Raw genomic sequence first — 22,730 nt, 5'->3', positions numbered from 1 at the left:
ATGGCTGCCACAATATATATAGATTTATTTATTTAGCTATTCTTGTTTAAATCACACTTACATGTAACTTAGAAATGACAATACATATATATAAACACTTAAAATGTAAAGTGTTTTTTGTGTTTAATACATACTTGCCAACCCTCCCGATTTTCTCCTGATTTCTGCCCGACATTGTCCGGGCGGACCATCCTTCACTGAGCGTCGTTTCCAGCTGGACAATAATATAATTAATTAATTAATTAATTATATTATTGTAATAATAATATTGTTGTAATAATAATGACGATTACACTGCATAAGAAGAGGTGTAATCGGTATAGGCTATGTTTAATTTTCCTTTTGTTGATTATTTTTATTTCAAGCATACATTGCATAGATTGATGGATAATTTATGCAATGTATGCCTTTTTTGTTTAATTTTATGTTATTTATTTTATTTATTCTACTACTACCACCATTTACCATTTGCACGGGTACTGTAGAATTTGTTCTTTACTTTATGTGTTTTTCAAATAAAAGAACACTGTGAAATTGAATTATTTCATTTTCTCTTTTTTTTTCTCCCTAATTATTATTTAAGTGTGTATCAAACTGGTAGCTCTTCAGATCAATCAGTACCCAAGAAGTAGCTCTTGGTTTCAAAAAGGTTGGTGACCCCTGCTGTATATGATGTAAACATTGATAACTGGGGGGTCGATGACCTCTGTGGACTTTATGGCTTTAAGCAGCACACAATCATCTACACACGTGTATAAAATTGTGTGTGTGGTTATTGACCACAGCAAACTGTAAAGCATGGTGGTGGTAGCATAATGACTTGAGGCTTCTTTCAGAGTGTTTTATTTTGAAAGGATGACTTTAAAGCCCCCTCTGCTCTGTGACCCAGAACCTTCATGGGGATCAGCTCAGCTCTGCAGAGGTCAACCAAGAACAGAAGTGTAAGCAGGTAGCCCCGCCCCCAGCACGCACTGCCCTGCACACCCGGTGTTAACCATCAACCTTTAAGGCAGTGGAACTAGAGTGTGACACGTGTGTGTGTGTGTGTGTGTGTCTGTGTGTGTAACAAAATAAACTGACCAAACAACAGAAAACACTGGTTAGCAAAGCTTTCCCAGGCTGTGGACATCAGTGATGTTTCCCTCCTGTTTGCTTATGTCTAATCTCATTAATCTGATTAATCTATATACAGTAAGTGTTTGTTTCCTGCATGTTCACAGTGCATCTATTAGACACACCCACACGTCACGTGGGGCTGAAAGTCCGTGGATGTAGTTCCACCTGGAACAGTCCTCACATCTATATATATATATATATATATATATATATATATATAGAGAGAGAGAGAGAGAGAGAGAGAGAGAGAGAGAGAGAGAGAGAGAGAGAGAGAGAGAGCCAACCTCCAGTGGCTTCATTTAAAGGATTTTCAATATTCACGAGTGGTGAAATAATCCAGTTGAAGTAAAAATGAAGTCACATATTTTTTTATATGTTTACTATAAGCGGCTACTTTTTTCTCACGCTTTGAACCTTAAACAATAACGTGGCTAAATTGTGGATTTTTCCCATTTTTTTATGCTTCATGCCGTCACAAAATGAAGCTCAGTCACATTAGAAAAGGTGGAACTATGACATTGTTAACATTACATTTTGTCATGATGCACACTACATCGTCATAGCAACGACACAGATAAACGTCAGAGAGAGAGAGAGCCAGCTACAGCTACAGCTACAGTGTGGATACAGTAAAAGTCAGACAGTTTATAATAATAACATAACAGCATAAAGTCACCACGTTGGATTTGTTCAGAAGTGATCACGTCCGTATTCTGACTCAGAGTGTGAGTCGCTGTGATCGCTCTGTGGTAGTTCACGGTAAGAGCAGATGAAGTGGTTTATCAGTGGTTACAGTAAAAAGCTGTAAATGTACTGATATGTAGACATGGAGCAGTGAAGAGGAGACTTCATGTAATAAAGGAAACTGATCAGTTAAAACACGGACATTTCCCAGCAACCTAACATGACTACAGCAGCCCGCCTACCCGCCCATTCTGATTGGCCGAGTTGTCTGACGGGCACCCTCGTTAGCCAATAGGGTGTGGCCTATATTAGGCTGCAGCATTTGTGTGAATTTTTCTTTAAAAATTGCTAAATTATTGTAATGCGGCTAATAAAACAGTGTAATTTATAGCCTGGAAATTACAGTAGTTTTATATCTCAATAAAGAGCAACCTTTATACTGTAAATTAAAACAGATGAGGTTATTTTCTAACATTCCCACATGCAGTTATGGGCCAATGAAAATAGTTAAAAAAAGTACATGTTCATATTTTCAGAGCACACACACACACACACACACACACACACACACACACACACACACACACACACACACACACACACACACACACACACACGCACGCACGCACACACACACACACACACACCTCACTAAATGCCCATATCTCATAAAGTATTGATCAGATCAAACTAAACATTTACAGAGTGAATATTGAATAATCACTGAACAATTGGTAAAAAACTTCTGTATTTTGAGGCTGAAGTGCGTGGGATGACCTGATGTGATCGTTTCCAAGGCCTGTTGTTATCATAACTTTAAAAAATGAATTGAACTTAATCCTCCAGTTACTGATATTTAATAAAGAGTGTCTAAAGATCTGATACATCCACAGGAATAGTTCTTATTGTTCTCAGTCACATCTACTTTAACCCACAGCCTGTCACAGCTGTGCAGTCTTTATATATAATATAATAAATATAATTGAACACATAACTACAGCTGTGTCCAATCAGCTGGACCAACACGTCCTCCATAGAACGTCTTCTTCCTGCGTCTGTAATCACACAAAGGATGATCAGTCTGCACCTGTTCACCTGTATAACCTGTTCACCTGTATAACCTGTTCACCTGTATAACCTGTTCACCTGTATAACCTGTTCACCTGTATAACCTGTTTTCTTTAAATGAAAGTATAAAATGGTTCCTGGTACTTCTAACTGCATATTGTGGTTTTTCACTGACACCCTCCATAATGACAGTATTTCACTAGGTTCAGGAGTGATACACTGTAAGTGATGGTTTCCATGGTTTCAAAGAGCTTTGAACTTGATTACAGCTTCTCACATACATCACCATAGTGAAAAGGAAAAGCAGTGAATGCATTGATTCATGGTTGTACTAAACGTTACATGATAACATGTGACCATCATCTGACCAGCGGTGCTGTCCATGTGTCCACAGGCTGCTCAGGTGGTTCTCATCTCTCTGTTTGAACTCAACACTCCAGAGTTCTCCATGCTGCTGGGGGCTCTGCCCAAAACCTTCCAGGACGGAGCCACCAGGCTGCTGCACAGCCACCTGAAGACCAGTGTGGGCGTGGTTAGTGTGGTGTGCTCAGTGTGGGCGTTGTCAGTGTGGGTGTGGTCAGTGTAGGTGTGGTCAGAACCACTCATGGTCTACCCCCCCACAGGGTTCTCCCAGTAACACCGTTGGACGGACCCCCCAGCGTCACCCACCCAGCAGAACCAGTCCCCTCACGTCTCCAACAAATGGTTCCCACGGCGGCCTGTCTCCCAGGTGTGTAATGGTGACTCCTCCTCCTTCCTGTGTTCTCACCTTCTGACGCTCAGTGTGGTTTTTTTCTTTTCTCTGTCCTCTGGTGTCCTGTCCCCCCCCCACCCTTAAACACCCATCTGTGTCAGCAGTCGTTTGTGGGGTTGGGGTGTGGACGGCCTCTCAAAGCCTAACTCCGCCCCTGCTGCTTCTGCTCAGCCTAACTCCGCCCCCTCTGTCCCCTCCCTCAGAGTCCTGCACAGAGCGTACTCCCCCAGGTACCCCCCACCCCACAGTCTGAGCTTCTTCATGTGCTTTCATTAGTGGAGCATGTCATGTCCCTCCTGTGCTAATGCTAACATTAATGCTAATGCTGAGCTAGTTCTACCCTTTGTGTGTCTCTGTATGTGTTTGCCGCATGTCATGTCTGCCTTTGTGCTAATGCTAACGTGTGAGCATGCTAATGCTAAGCTCATTTGTGATGTGTGTCTGCAGCATGACGGAGTACGACACAGAGAACATGAACTCAGAGGAGATCTATAGCTCACTCCGAGGGGTGACGGAGGCCATCCAGAGCTTCAGCTACCGCAGCCAGGAGGATCTGAGTGAGCCAATGAGACGAGAGGGAAAGAGGGATGATGCAGTACGTCACAAGCTTCACATACTGTGGTAGTCTGAGACCAGGACAGGGTCCACCTGTACATAGACCGACTCTGTCCCTCTGTGTCCAGGCTGGTAAAGAGGGCGTGTCCTGTGATGCTGGTCGTGTGGTGGACGTGGTGGAAGGAGGAAGGACGGCATTGGACAATAAGACGTCTCTGCTCAACACTCCGTCTCCTCGTTCTTTCTGTGGAACGCGTTCCAGAGACTTCAGTCCGTACGGCATCAGTTCGTACGATAAGAACGCGCTGAAGGAGGCCGTGTTCGATGACGACGTGGAGCAGTTCAGAGACTGTGAGTTGATTGGTCGACTGGCCGAGCAGCTTTTCTGTTCCACTCACTGGTTGGTGTTGCATCACATCCTCTATCCACCCTCCATCTTTCCCCCCGCCCCTCGCCCCACCCCCTGCTCCAGGCCGACATCAGGAGAGCGCTGAGAACAGGAAGACTCTCCCTAAAGGATTCGCTCCCGGTAAAGACATCAGCTCTGACTCCGCCCCTCTCTCACCTGTTTGTAAACATTTCCTCATTGCTCTGTGTTAAGCTCCTCCCCCTACAGGAACTGTTACAGCGTCTGTCTGAGCTCGACTCAATCACTGTTGCACCGTTTAGCTTAGTTTAGTTTAGCTTAGCTTAGCTTAGCCTAGTTTATCTTACCTTAGCTTAGTTTAGCTTACCATAGCTTAATTTAGTTTAGTTTAGCTTAGCTTAGTTTAGCTTAGCTTAGCTTAGTTTAGCTTACCTTAGCTTAGCTTAGCTTAGTTTAGTTTAACTTAGTTTAGTTTAGCTTAGCTTAGTTTAGTTTAGTTTAGTTTAGTTTAGCTCAGTTTAGATTAATTCAGTTTAGCTTACCTTAGTTTAGTTTCGTTCAGTTTAGCTTTGTTTAGCTTAGCTTAGTTTAGTTTAGATTAGCTTAGCTAAGTTTAATTTAGTTTAGCTTAGTTTAGTTTACCTTAGTTTAGTTTATCTTATCATAGTTTAGTTTAGTTTAGCTTAGTTTAATTTAGTTTAGCTTAGTTTAGTTTAGTTTAGCTTAGCTTAGTTTAATTTAGTTTAGCTTACCTTACCTTAGTTTAGTTTATCTTATCTTAGCTTATCATAGCTTAGTTTAGTTTAGTTTAATTTAGTTTAGTTTAGTTTAGCTTAGTTTAATTTAGTTTAGCTTAGTTTAGTTTAGTTTAGTTTAGCTTAGCTTAGCTTAGTTTAATTTAGTTTAGCTTACCTTAGTTTAGTTTATCTTATCTTAGCTTATCATAGCTTAGTTTAGTTTAGTTTAATTTAGTTTAGTTTAGTTTAGTTTAGTTTAGCTTAGTTTAGTTTAGTTTAGATTAGCTTAGCTAAGTTTAATTTAGTTTAGCTTAGTTTAGTTTAGTTTACCTTAGTTTAGTTTAGCTTAGTTTAGTTTAGTTTACCTTAGTTTAGTTTATCTTATCATAGCTTAGTTTAGTTTAGTTTAGTTTAGCTTAGCTTAGTTTAATTTAGTTTAGCTTAGTTTAGTTTAGTTTAGCTTAGCTTAGTTTAATTTAGTTTAGCTTACCTTACCTTAGTTTAGTTTATCTTTTCTTAGCTTATCTTAGTTTAGTTTAGTTTAGTTTAGCTTAGCTTAGCTTAGCTTAGTTTAATTTAGTTTAGCTTAGTTTAGTTTAGTTTAGCTTAGCTTAGTTTAATTTAGTTTAGCTTACCTTACCTTAGTTTAGTTTATCTTTTCTTAGCTTATCTTAGTTTAGTTTAGTTTAGCTTAGCTTAGCTTAGCTTAGCTTAATTTAGTTTAGCTTAGTTTAGTTTAGTTTAACTTGATAAATCAGGACTGAGACATTGTAGATTGATACGTTAGAGCTGCTGCTGCTTCAATAAGGAAGACGAAAGGAACATGATTTACTGTCAGTCTATCATCCACTAACAGTTGATTCTTTCCTCATGATTAGGTCAGTGTTTTCTATGCTCCTGTGTATCTGAGGTGTTAGCCTTAGCCTTATCTTTAGCTTTAACCTTAGCCTTATCTTAAGCCTTAGCCTTAGCTTTGACTCTCTTCTGTCCTACTTCAGCCTGATTGATGCTGTCTGTGTAAATATGTGGCTGTACTGAGTAACACTGGGTCAGATACTGGTTTGGTTCAGAGAAGTTCTTGTGTTTGAGTCTCTATGACTATATTTATATGTCTCTATGTCTCTTTGTCTCTGACTCTACGACTCTATGACTATGTCACTATGTCTACGACTTTATGTATCTATGTCTGTGTGACTCTGTCTCTATGACTCTATGTCTCTATGTCTCTATGTCTCTATGTCTCTGTCTATGACTCTCTCTATGTCTCTATGTCTCTATGTCTATGTCTCTATGTCTATGACTTTCTCTATGTCTCTATGTCTCTATGTCTCTATGGCTATGACTCTGTCTCTATGTCTCTATGTTTCTATGTCTCTATGTTTCTATGTCTCAATGTCTCTATGTATTTATGTCTATGTCTCTATGGCTATGACTCTGTCTTTATGTCTCTATGTTTCTATGTCTCAATGTCTCTATGTCTGTCTCTATGACTCTGTCTTTATGACTCTATGTCTCTATGTCTAAATGACTTGGTCTCTTTCTCTATGTCTTTATTTCTATGACTTTATGTCTTCATGACTCTATGTCAACATGTCTATATGACTCTGTCTCAATGTCTCTATGTCTTTATTTCTATGTCCTTCTGACTCTATGCCTATATGACTATGTCTATATGTCTATGTCCTTATGACCAGTGTTTGGAATAACTACGTTTAAAATAACGGTGTTATGTAACAGCGTTTGTTTTTCAGTAATGAGGTAATCTAACTAATGACTTTTTACACCGTTATAACGTTGTTATGGTTACTGAAGGTTAAATGTGGTGCGTTACATGTATTGATAGAATAAACTGTTATGAAAACATCCCTGGTTTCATACACAGCTGTAGTGAGGAGGTGGGTTAGAAACAAGATGAGAGATTATGATTGGCTAAGGAGGAGTCATGTTTAATGGTAGCCAATCAGAGACAGTGTTTTTACTCATGTGCCAGCACACACACACACACACACACACACGCACACACACACACACACACACACACACACACACACACACACACACCCTATGTCTCTATGACTTTATGTCTATTTGGCTCTGTCTATATGACTCTATGACTATGACTCTATGTCTATATGACTCTATGTCTATATGACTCTATGACTATGACTCTATGTCTATATGACTCTATGTCTATATGACTCTATGACTATGACTCTATGTCTATATGACTCTATGTCTATATGACTCTATGACTATGACTCTATGTCTATATGACTCTATGTCTATGACTCTATGTCTATATGACTCTATGACTTTATGTCTATATGACTATGTCTATAATTCTATGTCCTTCTGACTCTATGTCTCTCTGTGTCGTGGGCCGTGCAGTAGGACAGGACAGTTCTGACCTGGTGGCCGACCTTCTGAAGGAGTTGTCCAACCACAACGAGCGCTCTGAGGAGCGTAAAGGAGCCCTGGTGGAGCTGCTGAAGATCACCAGAGAGGACAACCTGCCGGTGTGGGACGAGCACTTTAAGACCATCCTGCTGCTGCTGTTGGAGACCCTGGGAGACAAAGATGTGAGTGGTTTGTCTTTCTGTGGAGCCTTTCTCAGACAGGACATGTACACATGTCCTTTGTTTCTCCCAGCACACCATCCGAGCTCTGGCCCTGAGGGTCCTGAAGGAGATCCTCAGGAACCAGCCGGCACGTTTCAAGAACTACGCTGAGCTAACCATCATGAAGACCCTGGAAGCTCACAAAGATTCTCACAAGGAGGTACACTTTCTCTGCTGAGAGTCTTTTGGCTTGGTTTGTGAAAACTTAACTTTAGCTTAACATTAGCCAAACATTAGACAAACATTAGCCTAACATTAGCCAAACATTAGCCCAACATTAGCGCGTCATTATCCTTATATTAGCCCAACATTAGCCTAACATTAGCCCAACATTGGCCTTACCCTTGCCCAACATTAGCCAAACATTAGACAAACATTAGACAAACATTAGCCCAACATTAGCGCGTCATTATCCTTATATTAGCCCAACATTGGCCTTACCCTTGCCCAACATTAGCCCAACATTAGCCTTACATTAGCTCAACATTAGCCTAACATTAGCCCAACATTGGCCTTACCCTTGCCCAACATTAGCCTTACATTAGCCCAACATTAGCCTTAAATTAGCTCAACATTAGCCTAACATTAGCCAAACATTAGCCCAACATTAGCACGTCATTATCCTTATATTAGCCCAACATTAGCCTAACATTAGCCCAACATTGGCCTTACCCTTGCCCAACATTAGCCCAACATTAGCCTTACATTAGCTCAACATTAGCCTAACATTAGCTCAACATTAGCCTAGCATTAGCCTGACATTAGCTGCGTGTGTTTCTGTTTCTATGTGTGTGTGTGTGTGTGTGTGTAGGTGGTGCGTGCTGCAGAGGAGACCTCCTCCACCCTGGCTGCTTCCATTCATCCTGATCAGTGCATCAAGGTTCTGTGTCCCATTGTTCAGACTGCTGACTATCCTGTTAACCTGGCTGCCATCAAAGTCCAGACCAAAGTAATCGAACGGATCAACAAGGACTCATTAGTGCAGCTGCTGCCAGACATCATCCCTGGACTGATGCAGGTAGGAGTGAAACATAGAGTGAAACATAGAGTGAAACATAGAGGGAGTGAACACTAAGGCTGGGCACCGAAAACCGGTTCCAATTAGGAACCGGTTCCTAACGTCTGGTTCCAGAACTGTTACGAAGATGTTTGCATTTTTTATAATTCCTAAATGTCTGCATTAGTTTGTTTTTCTGGCTTGTTTTGTTTGTTTACACGAGGTTTGTATAAGATGTGTTCAGAACACGACTGCTGTGTGTGTGTGTGTGTGTGTGTGTGTGTGTGTGTGTGTGTGTGTGTGTGTGTGTGTGTGTGTGTGTGTGTGTGTGTGTGTGTGTGTGTGTGTGTGTGTGTGTGTGTGTGTGTGTGTGTGTGTGTGTGTGTGTGTGTGTAGGGCTATGATAACACAGAGAGCAGTGTACGTAAGGCCAGTGTTTTCTGTCTGGTTGCTATCTACTCTGTGATTGGTGAAGAACTCAAACCTCACCTGATACAACTCACTGGAAGCAAGGTAACACACACACACACTCACACACTATGGTCTCTAACAGAGTTATCATGTTCTCAGCTTGTTTCCAAACCATGGACGTGTATAATAATCTATATATAATAATCTATATATTTGTCTTTTTATTGTGTGTGTGTGTGTGTTTGTTTTTGTGCAGATGAAGTTGTTGAACCTCTACATCAAACGAGCTCAGACGAACAGCAACAGTAGCAGCTCCTCAGACATCTCCTCCCACTGCTAGCTAACAGCTAACACAGCTAGCTAACAGCTAACACAGCTAGCTAACAGTGCTAGCTAACTCCTCCTTTTCCTGTGAACGCAGAGACACGTATGGACTCGTCTATTTATTACTTTTAAAGACTCAATAACACAATAACACAATAACACACACACAATAACACACACACAATAACACACACACAATAACACACACACAATAACACACACACAATAACACACACACACAATAACACACACACAAAAACACACACACAATAACACACACACAATAACACACACACAATAACACACACACACAATAACACACACACAAAAATACACACACACAATAACACACACAATAACACACACACACAATAACACACACACAATAACACACACACACAATAACACACACACAATAACACACACACAATAACACACACACAATAACACACACACACAATAACACACACACAATAACACACACACAATAACACACACACAATAACACACACACAATAACACACACACACAATAACACACACACAATAACACACACACAATAACACACACACAATAACACACACACAATAACACACACACACAATAACACACACACAATAACACACACACACAATAACACACACACAATAACACACACACAATAACACACACACAATAACAGTGAAGTCGCTGCTGCTGCTTTCATGGAAAAATCAAAGTGTGTAAAAGTGTCTTTATTAATTTCTGATGAGTCATTATACGGTGATTGTAAAGTGGGAGGAGTCAACAGAGAAAAGCAGGAAGTTGGTGAAGCTCCAGGATTGGCTGATCCTCACATCATCCTTACACACACACACACACACACACACACACACGTGTACTTGCACAACTTCACAATCTTTCACATGTTGGAAAAAAACATGTGAGCTAACTTTGTTTGCACGTTAGCACAGAAGCTAGCATGTAAGCTGCAGCACGTGTCAATGCAGTGCTAGCATGTTTAGCTAGCATTAGCTGCTCTTCAAAGGTACGTCACTGCTGAGCAGGACTGAAGGTCATGTGACCATGTAGATCAGGAAGTGCTGAGGTCATGACCAGTGTGACCTTCTTAATTTCCTGGTCTGGTTTTAGGGGCGCTAACCGCTAACACACGCTGCCTTTTAGTTGCTGGATGTTAGCCTCACAGGAGAGAGCGGCGTTGGATTATTTAAGTCAATGAATGTACAGAAGTTCAGCTTGTTTAAACAGCAACACTGACTGTTGCTAACTGGTTAGCATCTGTTGTCCCACAGGTGTTTGCTAACTGGTTAGCATGTGCTAGCATCTGTTTGCTACTATGCATGTAGTCCCTCTTTGTCCTGAATTATTCAAGCCTGTATTTATACCTTTTATTTGCACTTGAGACGTTCTCATGATGAAATGTACAGAAGCTTTTTGTTAACGTCCACCTGTGATGGATTTGTAACGATGTAAAGAAGGAATAAACAAAGTGAGCTCCACCTGTTTGGTCTCTGCTCTACTCTGAGCTCCTCCTAAGCTTCACTAAAGTGCTTCTAACACACGATGGATTCAAGTCTTTATGAAACAGTTCAACAGCAGTTGTTAGAGTTGATCAGAGTCACCATAGTGGGGTGGGAGGGGCTTAACTTACAGTTAATAAAAGGGGAGGAGCTCCACCTGCTGCAACCAGGACCAGGAGGAGAGTCCAGGGTGGAGAACATGATGTTCTGAGTCCAGACATTAGGTAAAGATAATGATGAGAAAAATGATATTAATTATTAATAATATTATCATTAAGATTTGCCAGGAGGTAACGAGGACTGAGTTAAAGATTAATTTATGGGTTATTAATTAATAAGGTGGGTTCTTGTTTATTAATATATTAATAACAAAGCAGGTATAATTCATGCATTTATTGTAACAAATGAGAATATTAATAATGTACAAGCATATTGATAATAAGATCATTCAAATGATGATTATTAAAGGTTTCTATTGGCTATACACAGATTTATATACATGTTATGAGTGAAATGTATGAGGTGTGTATGTTATGTAATAAAGGTTGACTTGATTTTAGAGATTTAGTTTGGATTAGACCACCTCATAGTGAGATTTACCCTCTTATTTCAATTCAACTTTATTTATATTACAACAAAATCATCTCAAAGTGCTTATCAAAATATAAAATTCATAATAAAAAGGAAAAAAACCCAACAAGATCCACATTAACAAACATTTAGTGGACAGAACCAACAGAACAGGATATAGAGATAGAACATCAGAGTGTTCCAGACTAGAGCCGTGAACCACAGATCAGGAAGTGACATCATCAGCTTCACCTGAAACAGAGCAGAGAGAGAAGGACGAGGAGAAGACACTGACTGCAGAAAAATATGATACATTATTATCAGGTCATCATGTGTTGCAACACCTGGTGCTAAACTATGTGTGAGTGGAACTAGAATGATCTATGTGGTTTATATCAGTGTGAGCAGTATGATGGTTATACAACAGAAGTGGGGGGTTGGTCTACAACAGGGGTGTCCAATTCCGGTCCTCGAGGGCCACTATCCAGCATGTTTTAGATGTTTCCCTCTTCCAACACACCTGATTCAAATGATTAGGATCGTTATCAGGCTTCTGCAGAGCTGGATGAGGAGTTGATCATTTGAATCAGGTGTGTTGGAAGAGGGAAACATCTAAAACATGCTGGATAGTGGCCCTCGAGGACCGGAATTGGACACCCCTGGTCTACAACCTGGTACAACTGTGTCTGACTGGACATCATCTCATTACAGCCATTAGAGCTATGTGTGTAGATGGTGGATCATGTTTATAATGTTGGTGTTCTACTAAATAATCTTAGTTCTTAGTTCCTATTTTTAGGTTTAGATCTTTGTTCCTAGTGTTTATGTTAATGCTATTATACAGTATATGCTTTAATAAATAAGTAGGTTTAGAGTTTAGCCTTAAAGGTATAGAGAGTAGCAGCCTCCTGTAGTAAGACTGGGAGCTGGTTCCAAAGGGGAGGAGCCTGGTAGCTGAATGCTCCGCCTCCTGTTCTACTTCTAGACACTTTAGGAACTTCCAGAAGACCATCAGACTGAGAGCAGAGTGATCTACCTGGATGATAGGACACTAACAGGTCTCTATAGATATACAGGAGCTAGATCATGTAGAGCTTTGTATGCTAACAGGATAATTTTAAACTCTATTGTAGATTTTACAGGAAGCCAATGAAGAGAAGCCAATACTGTAGAAATATGTTCTCTCCTGTTAGTACCTGTTAGTATTCTAGCTGCAGCATTCTGAATTAACTGGAGACTTTTTAGTGACTTACTAGGACATCCTGACAGTATAGAGTTATAATAATCTAATCTAGATGTAACACATGCATGGATTAGTTTTTCAGCATCACTCTGGGTCAAGATATTCCTGATTTTATAGATATTACAGAGGTAGAAGAAGGCTGTCCTTGTGATTTGTGCTGAGGACAGATTATTAACATGAACAAAGTGGTTCTGTCTGATTGGTAGGATTTAAACCAACCCAGCGCTGTTTCTTTAATCCCAGTCTCTGCAGCAGTAGATGATGATCCACTGAGATCTAAGATCACCAGAACTGAGACCAACCCTCTGTCTGAGGCTAAGAGGAGATCATTGGTTACTGTTACTGTGCTGTGATTGGCTCTAAAGCCAGACTGAAAGCTCTCTATAAATTGTTCCTATGAAGGTGATCACATAGTTGACCTGTGATGACTTTTTCAAGAAATAAAAGGTAGATTAGATATTGATCTATAAATGGATCAATGGTTGTTTTTTAAGGAGAGGTTTTATTACAGTGGTTTTAAAGGCCTGTGGTTCATAACCTGTTACTATAGATGTATTAATGTAGTTCATCATATTAGTGCTGATTAGTGGAAGAACATCTTTAAATAGTGGAGATGGGATTGGATCTAAAAGACAGGTTGTTGGTTTAGAACCTGGGTGGGCTCAGGGGCCACAGGGACTTTTAAAAATTGACAGATGGGCGGGGCCAGCAACCGATGCAAACATCTAATTTGTCTAAAGTTCAAATTTAGAGAATTTCATAACAAATCAACCATATGCTACAGATTTGCAACTTTCACCCAAAATTAAAGAAATGTTTGTAGATCTAATGACAGACAGGCCTGTTAGTAATGTGTGGTGCGCCCCCTGGTGGGGGATCGGAAACATGACAGGTGGATATTTTCAATTTCATGTCAATCTTCTTCAAAAACCTTTTTTCATCGACAATAAAGATCATTATTAGGCAAATTTAGAATCCTAAAATGTATCAGAAATTAAAAGAGCATTAAATTAAAGACCAGGAACAAAATGTATCGTGTAATTAATGTGTAAACATGTCATGTGAAGTGAAGCAGAACCACAAACAAACTTTTAATCTCATTTAAAACATTTATTTCCTTTTTTGTTTCTTAAGCTTTTTGTCACAGATTGTAAACAAAGTGTTTCTTGTATATTTTGCTGAACTTTTACATTTGTTTTTATGCAGGTAATTAGTTTAATTTAGTTTTTGATTTATTATGAATTATTATGTCACTCATTAACAAAAGCAAATTTCTGTACCATTTGAACATCATGTGGTGACCACATATCAAACATAAATAATAAAAAGCATTAGTGTTAACTTACATCCACTTTTAGTGGGAACAGTGTTGTTGATTTTATACCAGTGCATTAACACTAGAAGTCCCAGGGATTTCTATATCCCCCCAGAAGTCCCAGAGCAGGGTCAAATGAACTCTAGGACCAAACTGATGACTCTGATGGCTACAATTTGCATCTATTCATTTGTAAATGAATCACCTGAGAAATCAGCAGGGGGGAGAGCCTGACTCTAACAATGGAAGTCTGGAATGTTAGGGGGAAGTGCCCTGGAAGCTAAAGTCACAATGCCCCGTTTATTAACTCGTTCTGCTTGATGCTGGGGGAGAACAAACACAGACTACAAACATTGAAAGAAACAGAAAACATCAGATTTAATGTGTAGTGTAAATGGGGCCTGAGACAAATCCAGTAAAGACATTGTTACTGAGCACTTCAAGAACCTGGGTGTGCCTCTCAACAATAAACTGTATAATAAGGGCCATAGTGTAAAATTATATATATATATATTTATTATCACAATCCCTTCACAACCTGGTCAAGACACTGACGTGCATCAGAATTTATGAAGTTTGATGAAATCATAGCATGTTCAGAATGTGTTCAGAGTATGTTCACAGGTTGGGGTGGGGTAGGGAGGAGCTGGGATCATTTCCATACCTATAGGAACAGCCTATTTTCATGCAGCCTTTTGTGCTGTGGGGAATAAATAGTAAAATTGTAGATGTTATACAAAAAATGACAAAATCAGGAAAACAGGTTGTTGTGTCATAGAGGGTTAAAGCCTCCACCTTATGAGAATTTTAAATATATATTTCTTACATCATCCATTAACACATGTAAAAAAAAAACAAAAAGAGTTAAAATATCAATGCAACTGTATATAACTATATATTAACTGAAATTCTTCCTGAACCCAGGATGCAGGGCCCCTCCTGTGGTACAACACTTACTGCCTCATTGACATAACAAAAGCAGCTGAGGACAGACGTTAGCTCAGATCCTTTGGGTCAAATGACACCTCTCTGGGTTTTATAGGTAAAACGTTCATTTGACCCCTCTGTGGGACTTCTAGTGTTAAAGTCTGGTGTTAGTTTTGTTGTCAACTGGGATGTGTTTCTGCTTTGTTGGTGTTCGTTACATTAAAAGACTCTTAAGACAGTTCAGCTTCTCCTTTAAGACGGTGGAGATCAATCAGTTCCAACTGAAACAGTGGATCCGTTTCAGGTTTTGTGTGAAGGGACATGACACCAGCTGAAAATCATAGAACCAACGACAGAATTCATTATGCAGGTCATTCAGTGATTTCCTGTATTTTTTCACATGTCGAGGGTCATCTTTCAACGTAGCCAGGGTGGGGACGTTTGTGTACATTTCCTCCACAAACGAGTCTTTCCTTGTAGCTTAACGTTCAGCTCATTCATGTGTGTCAGTCTGTCCACAGTTACATCACAAAGTCAGTCTGTGTCTCTCAGCTCAGCTTCATCACGTAGCTCTAAAGATGACATCATCTCCTGTTTGAGCTCACACACTGTCCTCAGACTGAACCAGCAGACGTTGGAGTGATACAGTAAGTCCTGGTGATCAGCGTCAGTTTCTTCAAGAAACTTAATAAACTGACGATGCTGAATAAAGTGAATTAGTTTTACAACTGGTTTCACCATGTGGTCAAACTACAACACGGATTCACACAGGACTTCTTGGTGGAGGAAAATGACCTCTTTCTCAGGGTTGTCCTCTTTCACCCTGTCCTGGATTCTTTTGAGCAGGCCAACGTTTTTTTCTGCGATCCATCTGTGGTAACGTTGGCGAGCGTACTCAAAGGTAGCTTGTACCTATCGATGACCCCGACACGCTGCCATACAAGTCCTCTACCCACGTTGTCCCCTTTAGGGATTCCATTGTCAAAAACTCCTCCATTATCTCAAAACTGTCATTAATCCGTCTGATAAAAGCTGAGCAGTGTCCTTTATGTCATTACTTTCATCCAGTGCCAAGGAATATAATGTAAATGACTCTGCTTTTTGGTTTAGCTTGCTAGCTAAGTCTTCTTCAGTTAGCCCAACACGGCGAGTCGCCTGCTGTCTCTACCATGAACTCTGTGAGAAACTGTCCTTCAGACAAAGGTTTGCTGTTTTTTTGCTAATTTGAATGCCAGTAAATAACTTGTCTTTGTGCTTGATTCTTGGATGGCAGTTTGACGGATAAAGGTGTTTTGCTGAGCCTGCAAACTAGCTGCCAACCTCTGAGCGGTAGCCGTGCGTTCTTGCGTTGACTGGTTATTAGCATAATTAGCATGCTAGGAGGAAAAGTGACGGTGGATGTTGTATTCCTTTAAAACTGCTAAGATTTCTGTGCAAATAAGGCACACAGCCTTTGACCAGACTACAGTAACAAGTATTTACTGGTCCATTCTTTGATGAACACTCACTGTCGACTCTTCTTTTCTTTGGACCACTCATGGTTGCAGATGGGTATGGCTGTGTCAGCGCCGCGGTTTAGCTCCGTGACGCACCAGGAGGAGAACCGCAAAACTGACACAGCGCCAACCGTATTTACGCGACACCACGAGACTCCACAATAAAAAAACAACAACAACAAACATCTTACTTTATCCGACGTGGAAGAACTGTTTTGTCTGACCAGGTATCCAATTTTCTGTTTCTACCATGGGTAAGCTCTGCTGCTGCTGCTTCGTGGGTTTGTTATGGCGGTGACCAATCTAACTCTGCTTTCTTCCTCATTTTACATTTTCTGTCCATACCTAGTGGGACGCCAGGCATTACAGGACAAAGTCAAATAAATGCAGTCATAATTATGATATTGTAATGGACTGGATCATATGTTAATGAGTAATGTTCCTCATGAAGTTTATTCAATGGTTAACAGGTGTGATTTCCCGTGGTTGTGAAAGCATCATTGTTACCTGCAGCTTTATCTCCCAAACATGCGTCTTTGTTTATGGATGTGACCCGCGGGTCGTAGTTTGCCCACCTATGGTTTAGAAGCACTAACTATTGAGGTCAGTTCAGATAGACCTCACTCCTGCAGGGGGGACATTAGCTTTGTTTCTAATTGTTAGAATTTTATCAGTAAAGAAATTGATGAAGTCGTCACTGCTCAGGTTGACAGGAATAGAGCTGTGGCTTTTGGTGGGCGTGGCTACAGTGTTGAATAGAAACTGAAGATTCATTCTCTGGTCTTTGGTGAGAGCAGACGTGTTTTCATTCGCTCCGATAACACGACCTTGGCTACAGCTGAACAGCCTGAACAGCCTGAAAAACTGGGCCCAAGACTGAAGGAAAATGGTGAAAAAACCGCAGGGAGGCCCTTCAGAACCCAATTCGGGTTTGGAAGAGGTCAAGGAGATGATACGCGAGGGTCTACAAAACCTATCTGCCGAGATAAAGTCGTTGGAAAAGACGCTGGAAAACTCACTGGAAAGACTACAAAGCGAAACAAAGGTACTGAAAGAAAAGAATGAAAGAAATGCTGAAGAGATAAAATTGTTGAACGCGAGGGTTGAACAGCTGGAACAAAAGGAAAGAGAGAAAGATGTCATCATCACAGGCCTAAAGATAAAACCCAGGAGTTACGAAGAAACAAAATCGATTGAACAACAGGTCATTGACTTCCTGAAGTCGAAGGACATTGTCCTGAACCCTGACAACATCAACTCCTGCCATCTCCTGCCAAAGAGAAATGATACCAGAGCTGTAAAAATAACCTTCACGAATATAAAATTCAAAGGAGAAATAATCAAGCAAGGAAATAAACTCAAGGGAACGAAGGTGTACATCAATGAAAACCTGACGAAACAAAATGCAAGCATTGCATGGAAAGCACGTCAAATAAAAAAAGAAGGAAAGATTATGAAGACTTGGTCAAAAAACTGCAGGATTTACATCCTGGAAGAAGAGGACGGAAAACCAGTTCTCATCAAAACGATGGACAACTTGGGAAAATACGAAGGATCCACCTAAACAACAACACTACTGATGGTAATCATGGATATGGACCCAGATCTATATAAACACTGGAAACAAAACTCAGACTGTGATTATTTTACGGAGACTGAATTAAATGTGGAAACCAAGAGTAAAAAAGGTCTGTCATTTATTCATTTCAATTACTAGGTGGTGGGGTGATTAAGGATTACATTAAATTTAAATTCAAAGTGTTTATTGTCATATGTGCAGTTAGAAACACGATTTTTTTTATATACAATGAAATTACTACCTTGCTTATGAACTAAGATATAATAATGTGTTTATACAAGTTAAATCTAACAGTGGAAAATACAACACTGCCAATAAAACTAACAACAGCAGTTAGAAACACGCTTATGAACTAAGATATATTACATTAAAATACTGCCTTGCTTGTGAACTGGGATGTAGTGATGTGTTTATACAAGTTGGATCTGATCCCATCATCAGACAGTGGAAAATACAACACTGCCAATAGAACTAACAACAGCTGGATTACCCTTGATGTAGAGACAAAACAAGGTGACATTGTGGATGAAAAGGGAAAAACCTTACAAACACCTTCGAAAGAGGAACTATTCTTGAACTGGAGGAACGCTAACAACGTCTGACAGGGAACAAGGCCAACACAAACAAAGATAGAGAGGACAACACTGACTACAGATGGACGTTCAGAAGAAATCAAGAATGTTTGACCAGAGAGACATGTAAACCCATGTAAATCTGCGATGGTAAAACAGGGGACGGGACCCGGATAAGCAAACTGCTTCTCTCGTCTCCTTTTTCGGCATGTACAAAAAATGTAAAAAAAAAAAAAAAAAAAAAAGAAAAAAGTGAATGTAACCATGTCGGAAATAAACTGAATAAATAAATAAAATAAATAAGATTGTTCTTGTTTTCCTCTGTTAAAGTTGAATAATAAGAGGTTCTAGCTTTGCGGAGAGCTTTTTTTTTTATAAACTAATAAACTTTCTCTCCAGACAGTATTAACTTCTACCATGTTTGAGGAGAGACACTTCCTTTCTAATTTTCGCGATGGCTGTTTTAAAAGACGCAATTCAGATTTATACCAGGGAGTGACCTTTTTATGACACATCGTCTTCTTTTTAAGCGGAGGAACAGCATCCAGAGCTGTGTACAGTGACAACATTGCACTGTTGATAAGATCATCTATTTACTCTTACGTTAGACTTTGATAGCTACTCTCTGTTGAGATATCATATGGATCAGAGGTAAACAATGATGGAACTAATTCTTTAAATCTAGCTACAGCTTTTTCAGACAGTGATCTACTATAGTGTACTCTACTCTCAGAATTTAAGCTGGCTGATATTCTGAATTCAAAGGATAACAAGAAGTGATCTGAAAGTATAGGATTTTGAGGATATATTGTCAGGTGATCAATATCTAAACCATATACAGTGGTTCCCAAACTACGTACCCCTTCAGACCTTTAATGTGAAGCCATGTACCCCCACTCCTGTACACTTATAAAACATGATAATGTAATGTCATATCCAATGTAGCTACAGTGAAATGTGTCCCTGAATTTTACCTATCCTGTTGAAAAATAATATATAATAAAAAAATAAAAAAAATCTAGAAATACACAAGAAAACAACTTATTCAGAATTATAACTTTTTGATTTTTTTTTTTTTGTGTGGATTGGCATTGAAATAATGCTCTCTTTTTAGAAAACGAAATGTCTAGATTATTTTTTTTTTTGATTTATCATATAACAGTAATGAAAAATATTCATCATTATAGAAAGTGTAAAATGCAACTTTAACTCACTTAGTGCCATTGACGAGAAAACTTGTCAATAGCCTATATGCCACAGACTCCCAGTCTGACACGTCCGGGTTTTTCAGACAGCCAAATTACTTCCGGTGCACAGGTAACAGTGTTGGGGTTAGGGTTATCTAACCCTAACAGTAAATAAAAGTTGACATGACATTTTGATGTTTGCTTGTTTAATGTATGTACAGTTAGGGTTACCATAGAGATGAGACTTAAATCAGACTGTGGAACTGTCATCTGTTATCATACCTAAGTGCTATGATTGGTTAGAAGTACACTAATGATTATTATTATTATTATTAAGACTAGAAGAAATGTACATAATGTACCTGAGATACAATTTCCCCAAACATATCAAAACACTTGATCTACAATCTGTATAACGTGACAAAGCAATAAAACAATGAACATGTATGTGAACTGTCTCATAAAAATAAAGATTTTGTAAAATACATTAAACGCTTAACGACTGCATCAGCTGTCAGCTCTAGGTCCTCATCTCCACATAGCGTTACCCTAGATATAAACAAAGAGAATCACTGTCTATGAATATTTATGTTCATAAATGACTCTAACAACCTTTTTCTAACAATCTGTGGAGGTAAATATCAGCATCCTGCCTTTGCAGTGAATAAAAATGACTTTGTTTCAGTCATATCACTGGCTGCTGTCTCCAAATCCTCGCTTCTGATTGGTCAATCCCACACATGGGGGGGAGGGGCCATTTCTACGATCATGAATCAGTTTTGCTACAAACGTCTCACAAAATGTGTTACAAAACTCAAGCAGCTCAGATTCACAGGAGAAAAGTATTTAGTGTTAGTGTAGCGGTAGATTAGAGACGTTATAACCAGAGAGTTGTGGTTGTAAACCATCATTTATACAAGTAATTAAAAATCATGTGAATGAATGTTGGATTACAAGCTGTAACTTTATGTGTAAATATCAGTTTATACATTTGTTTCCATCATTTGTGACGTTAAATTTATTTCAAGTGTAGATTTTTTATACACAATCTCACATCACATTTTACAACATATCTACCTTCAGACCTTTTGTGTAACACCATCACAGACCCACAACCTACAACAAAGCCCACGCCAGGACAAGAATGACCTTCGTCCTCCTGAAGGAACGTTCTGGTGTCTGCAGCACCTGAGAGTCAGCGCAGACACATGTGACATTATTGTTGCTATCCTCCACATTATGGCCTGAATAAGGAAGGGGAGGGGCTTCCAGAGTGCCAACACACTGACTGGGACAATACGTCATGTTTCCAGATGATGACAGCGGTCATTTAGTCAGAGATCAATATGAATTATTTCAGTTCAGATCTATTTTGTACATTTACGTTACATATTGTCTATGTTGTGTTGTGTTGTATACTGTGTATACAGGCCTGTCATTTCTGTTTATTTGTTAAAGATGGATTTGTCCTGCAGTGTGTAGACATGCATGGTGTATTATATAGAGCTCTGATAATGTATTATTGTTATACACTATGCTTTGACTAAGTGCTGATGATTCAATAAAGGAACATCATGTTACTCTTTACTGTGTGTTTATATTTATATGGGATGTGTATTTTATATATATATATATATATATATAAACTACATTATTTAATAATAGCAAAATCATTTATGTAAAATTATTGCAATTAATGATCACAAATGTTTAAATAATGACAGCGTGTCTAGTTAAATAAACATAACAACCCTGGATCAACCTGTCACTGCGAAATGTTCATAGACATATTATTTTCATTTAAATCATCAATGCACTACTGCACTATTATCTTATTATTATTATTGCATTTTTATTTTATTTCGTTATTATTATTATTACTATTATCTTGTTATTTTTATTTAGTTTGCACATATTAGTCTAACTACTCTTATATTTATGTTTATACTTCTTTTTTTATTTATTTTTCTTTATTCTAGTTGATTGTTATTATTTAATGTTACACTATCAGAGAGAGCACAGGTCACCAAGACAAGTGTTTTCATACACTCTTGGTCAATAAAGTTGATTCTGATATGATAACTATGTGTAGTGGGTCTATTTGTGGTGACTATGACTGAGATAAAGGATTAGATTAAACAGATCCTGGAACTTAGCCTGATCTGTAGCAGGCTAGCTCCACAGAATAAGTCTCCATGGTAACTTATGTCATAACATATCCCACTCTCCCCTATCCTAGTTTAATGCTACCGGATCACGGATAAGTTGATCCAGGATAACAACATGACTATAGCATTATTACCAGGCTGCACACAGTATCGTATTTTTTATATTCTGTAAAATGTTAAATGTATTGTTGGTTTACTAAAGTTTAGAATAAACAACAAACATATTTATGTTTTGCATTTTTTCCATATTGTACCGAAAATGAACCGAATCCTGACCTAAAAACCCAGGTACGTATCGAACCATGATTTTTGTGTATCGTTACAGCCCTAAATGTTACCTTTTTTTTTTTTTTGCCGACTTTAATGTACTTATGGATTTTAAGCTGTTGAATGTTTTTGATCATATAAAGCAGATTGAGTTGTTGGTACTGGACCAGAGCAGAGGGAGGAGTTAATGGTTGAGGTTACGAGTGGCACATTGATCTTAATCATCATCACATTACAATATTATTAGTCAGAAAT

General features: G+C 39.0%; 1 protein-coding gene across 2 annotated transcripts in view; it reads left to right on the top strand.

Annotated features, from left to right (window-relative positions):
• The window catches only part of LOC114454847 (CLIP-associating protein 1-B-like), a 33,567-nt gene extending 11,349 nt beyond the window's left edge, over positions 1–22,218 (top strand). The window contains exons 7-20 of one of the 2 annotated variants that reach the window (XM_028435649.1): positions 3,263–3,400; positions 3,492–3,598; positions 3,727–3,852; positions 4,070–4,217; positions 4,306–4,528; positions 4,650–4,706; positions 7,670–7,860; positions 7,931–8,059; positions 8,711–8,917; positions 9,293–9,409; positions 9,564–9,703; positions 10,767–10,782; positions 16,320–16,328; positions 22,209–22,218. In XM_028435649.1, the coding sequence (XP_028291450.1) occupies positions 3,263–3,400; positions 3,492–3,598; positions 3,727–3,852; positions 4,070–4,217; positions 4,306–4,528; positions 4,650–4,706; positions 7,670–7,860; positions 7,931–8,059; positions 8,711–8,917; positions 9,293–9,409; positions 9,564–9,647 (1,527 nt within the window). In that variant the 3' untranslated portion in view covers positions 9,648–9,703; positions 10,767–10,782; positions 16,320–16,328; positions 22,209–22,218. Of the gene's footprint in view, positions 1–3,262; positions 3,401–3,491; positions 3,599–3,726; positions 3,853–4,069; positions 4,218–4,305; positions 4,529–4,649; positions 4,707–7,669; positions 7,861–7,930; positions 8,060–8,710; positions 8,918–9,292; positions 9,410–9,563; positions 9,869–10,766; positions 10,783–16,319; positions 16,329–22,208 lie in introns of those variants that run through there. The other variant, XM_028435650.1, reaches the window with a different exon arrangement.
• The last annotated feature ends 512 nt before the right edge of the window (positions 22,219–22,730 follow it).

The sequence above is a fragment of the Gouania willdenowi genome, chromosome 21 (genome assembly GCF_900634775.1).
Source record: "Gouania willdenowi chromosome 21, fGouWil2.1, whole genome shotgun sequence".
Lineage (NCBI taxonomy): Eukaryota > Metazoa > Chordata > Actinopteri > Blenniiformes > Gobiesocidae > Gouania > Gouania willdenowi.
Note: the sequence above shows the minus strand (reverse complement) of the source record. Positions and strands in the feature narration are given on the sequence as shown.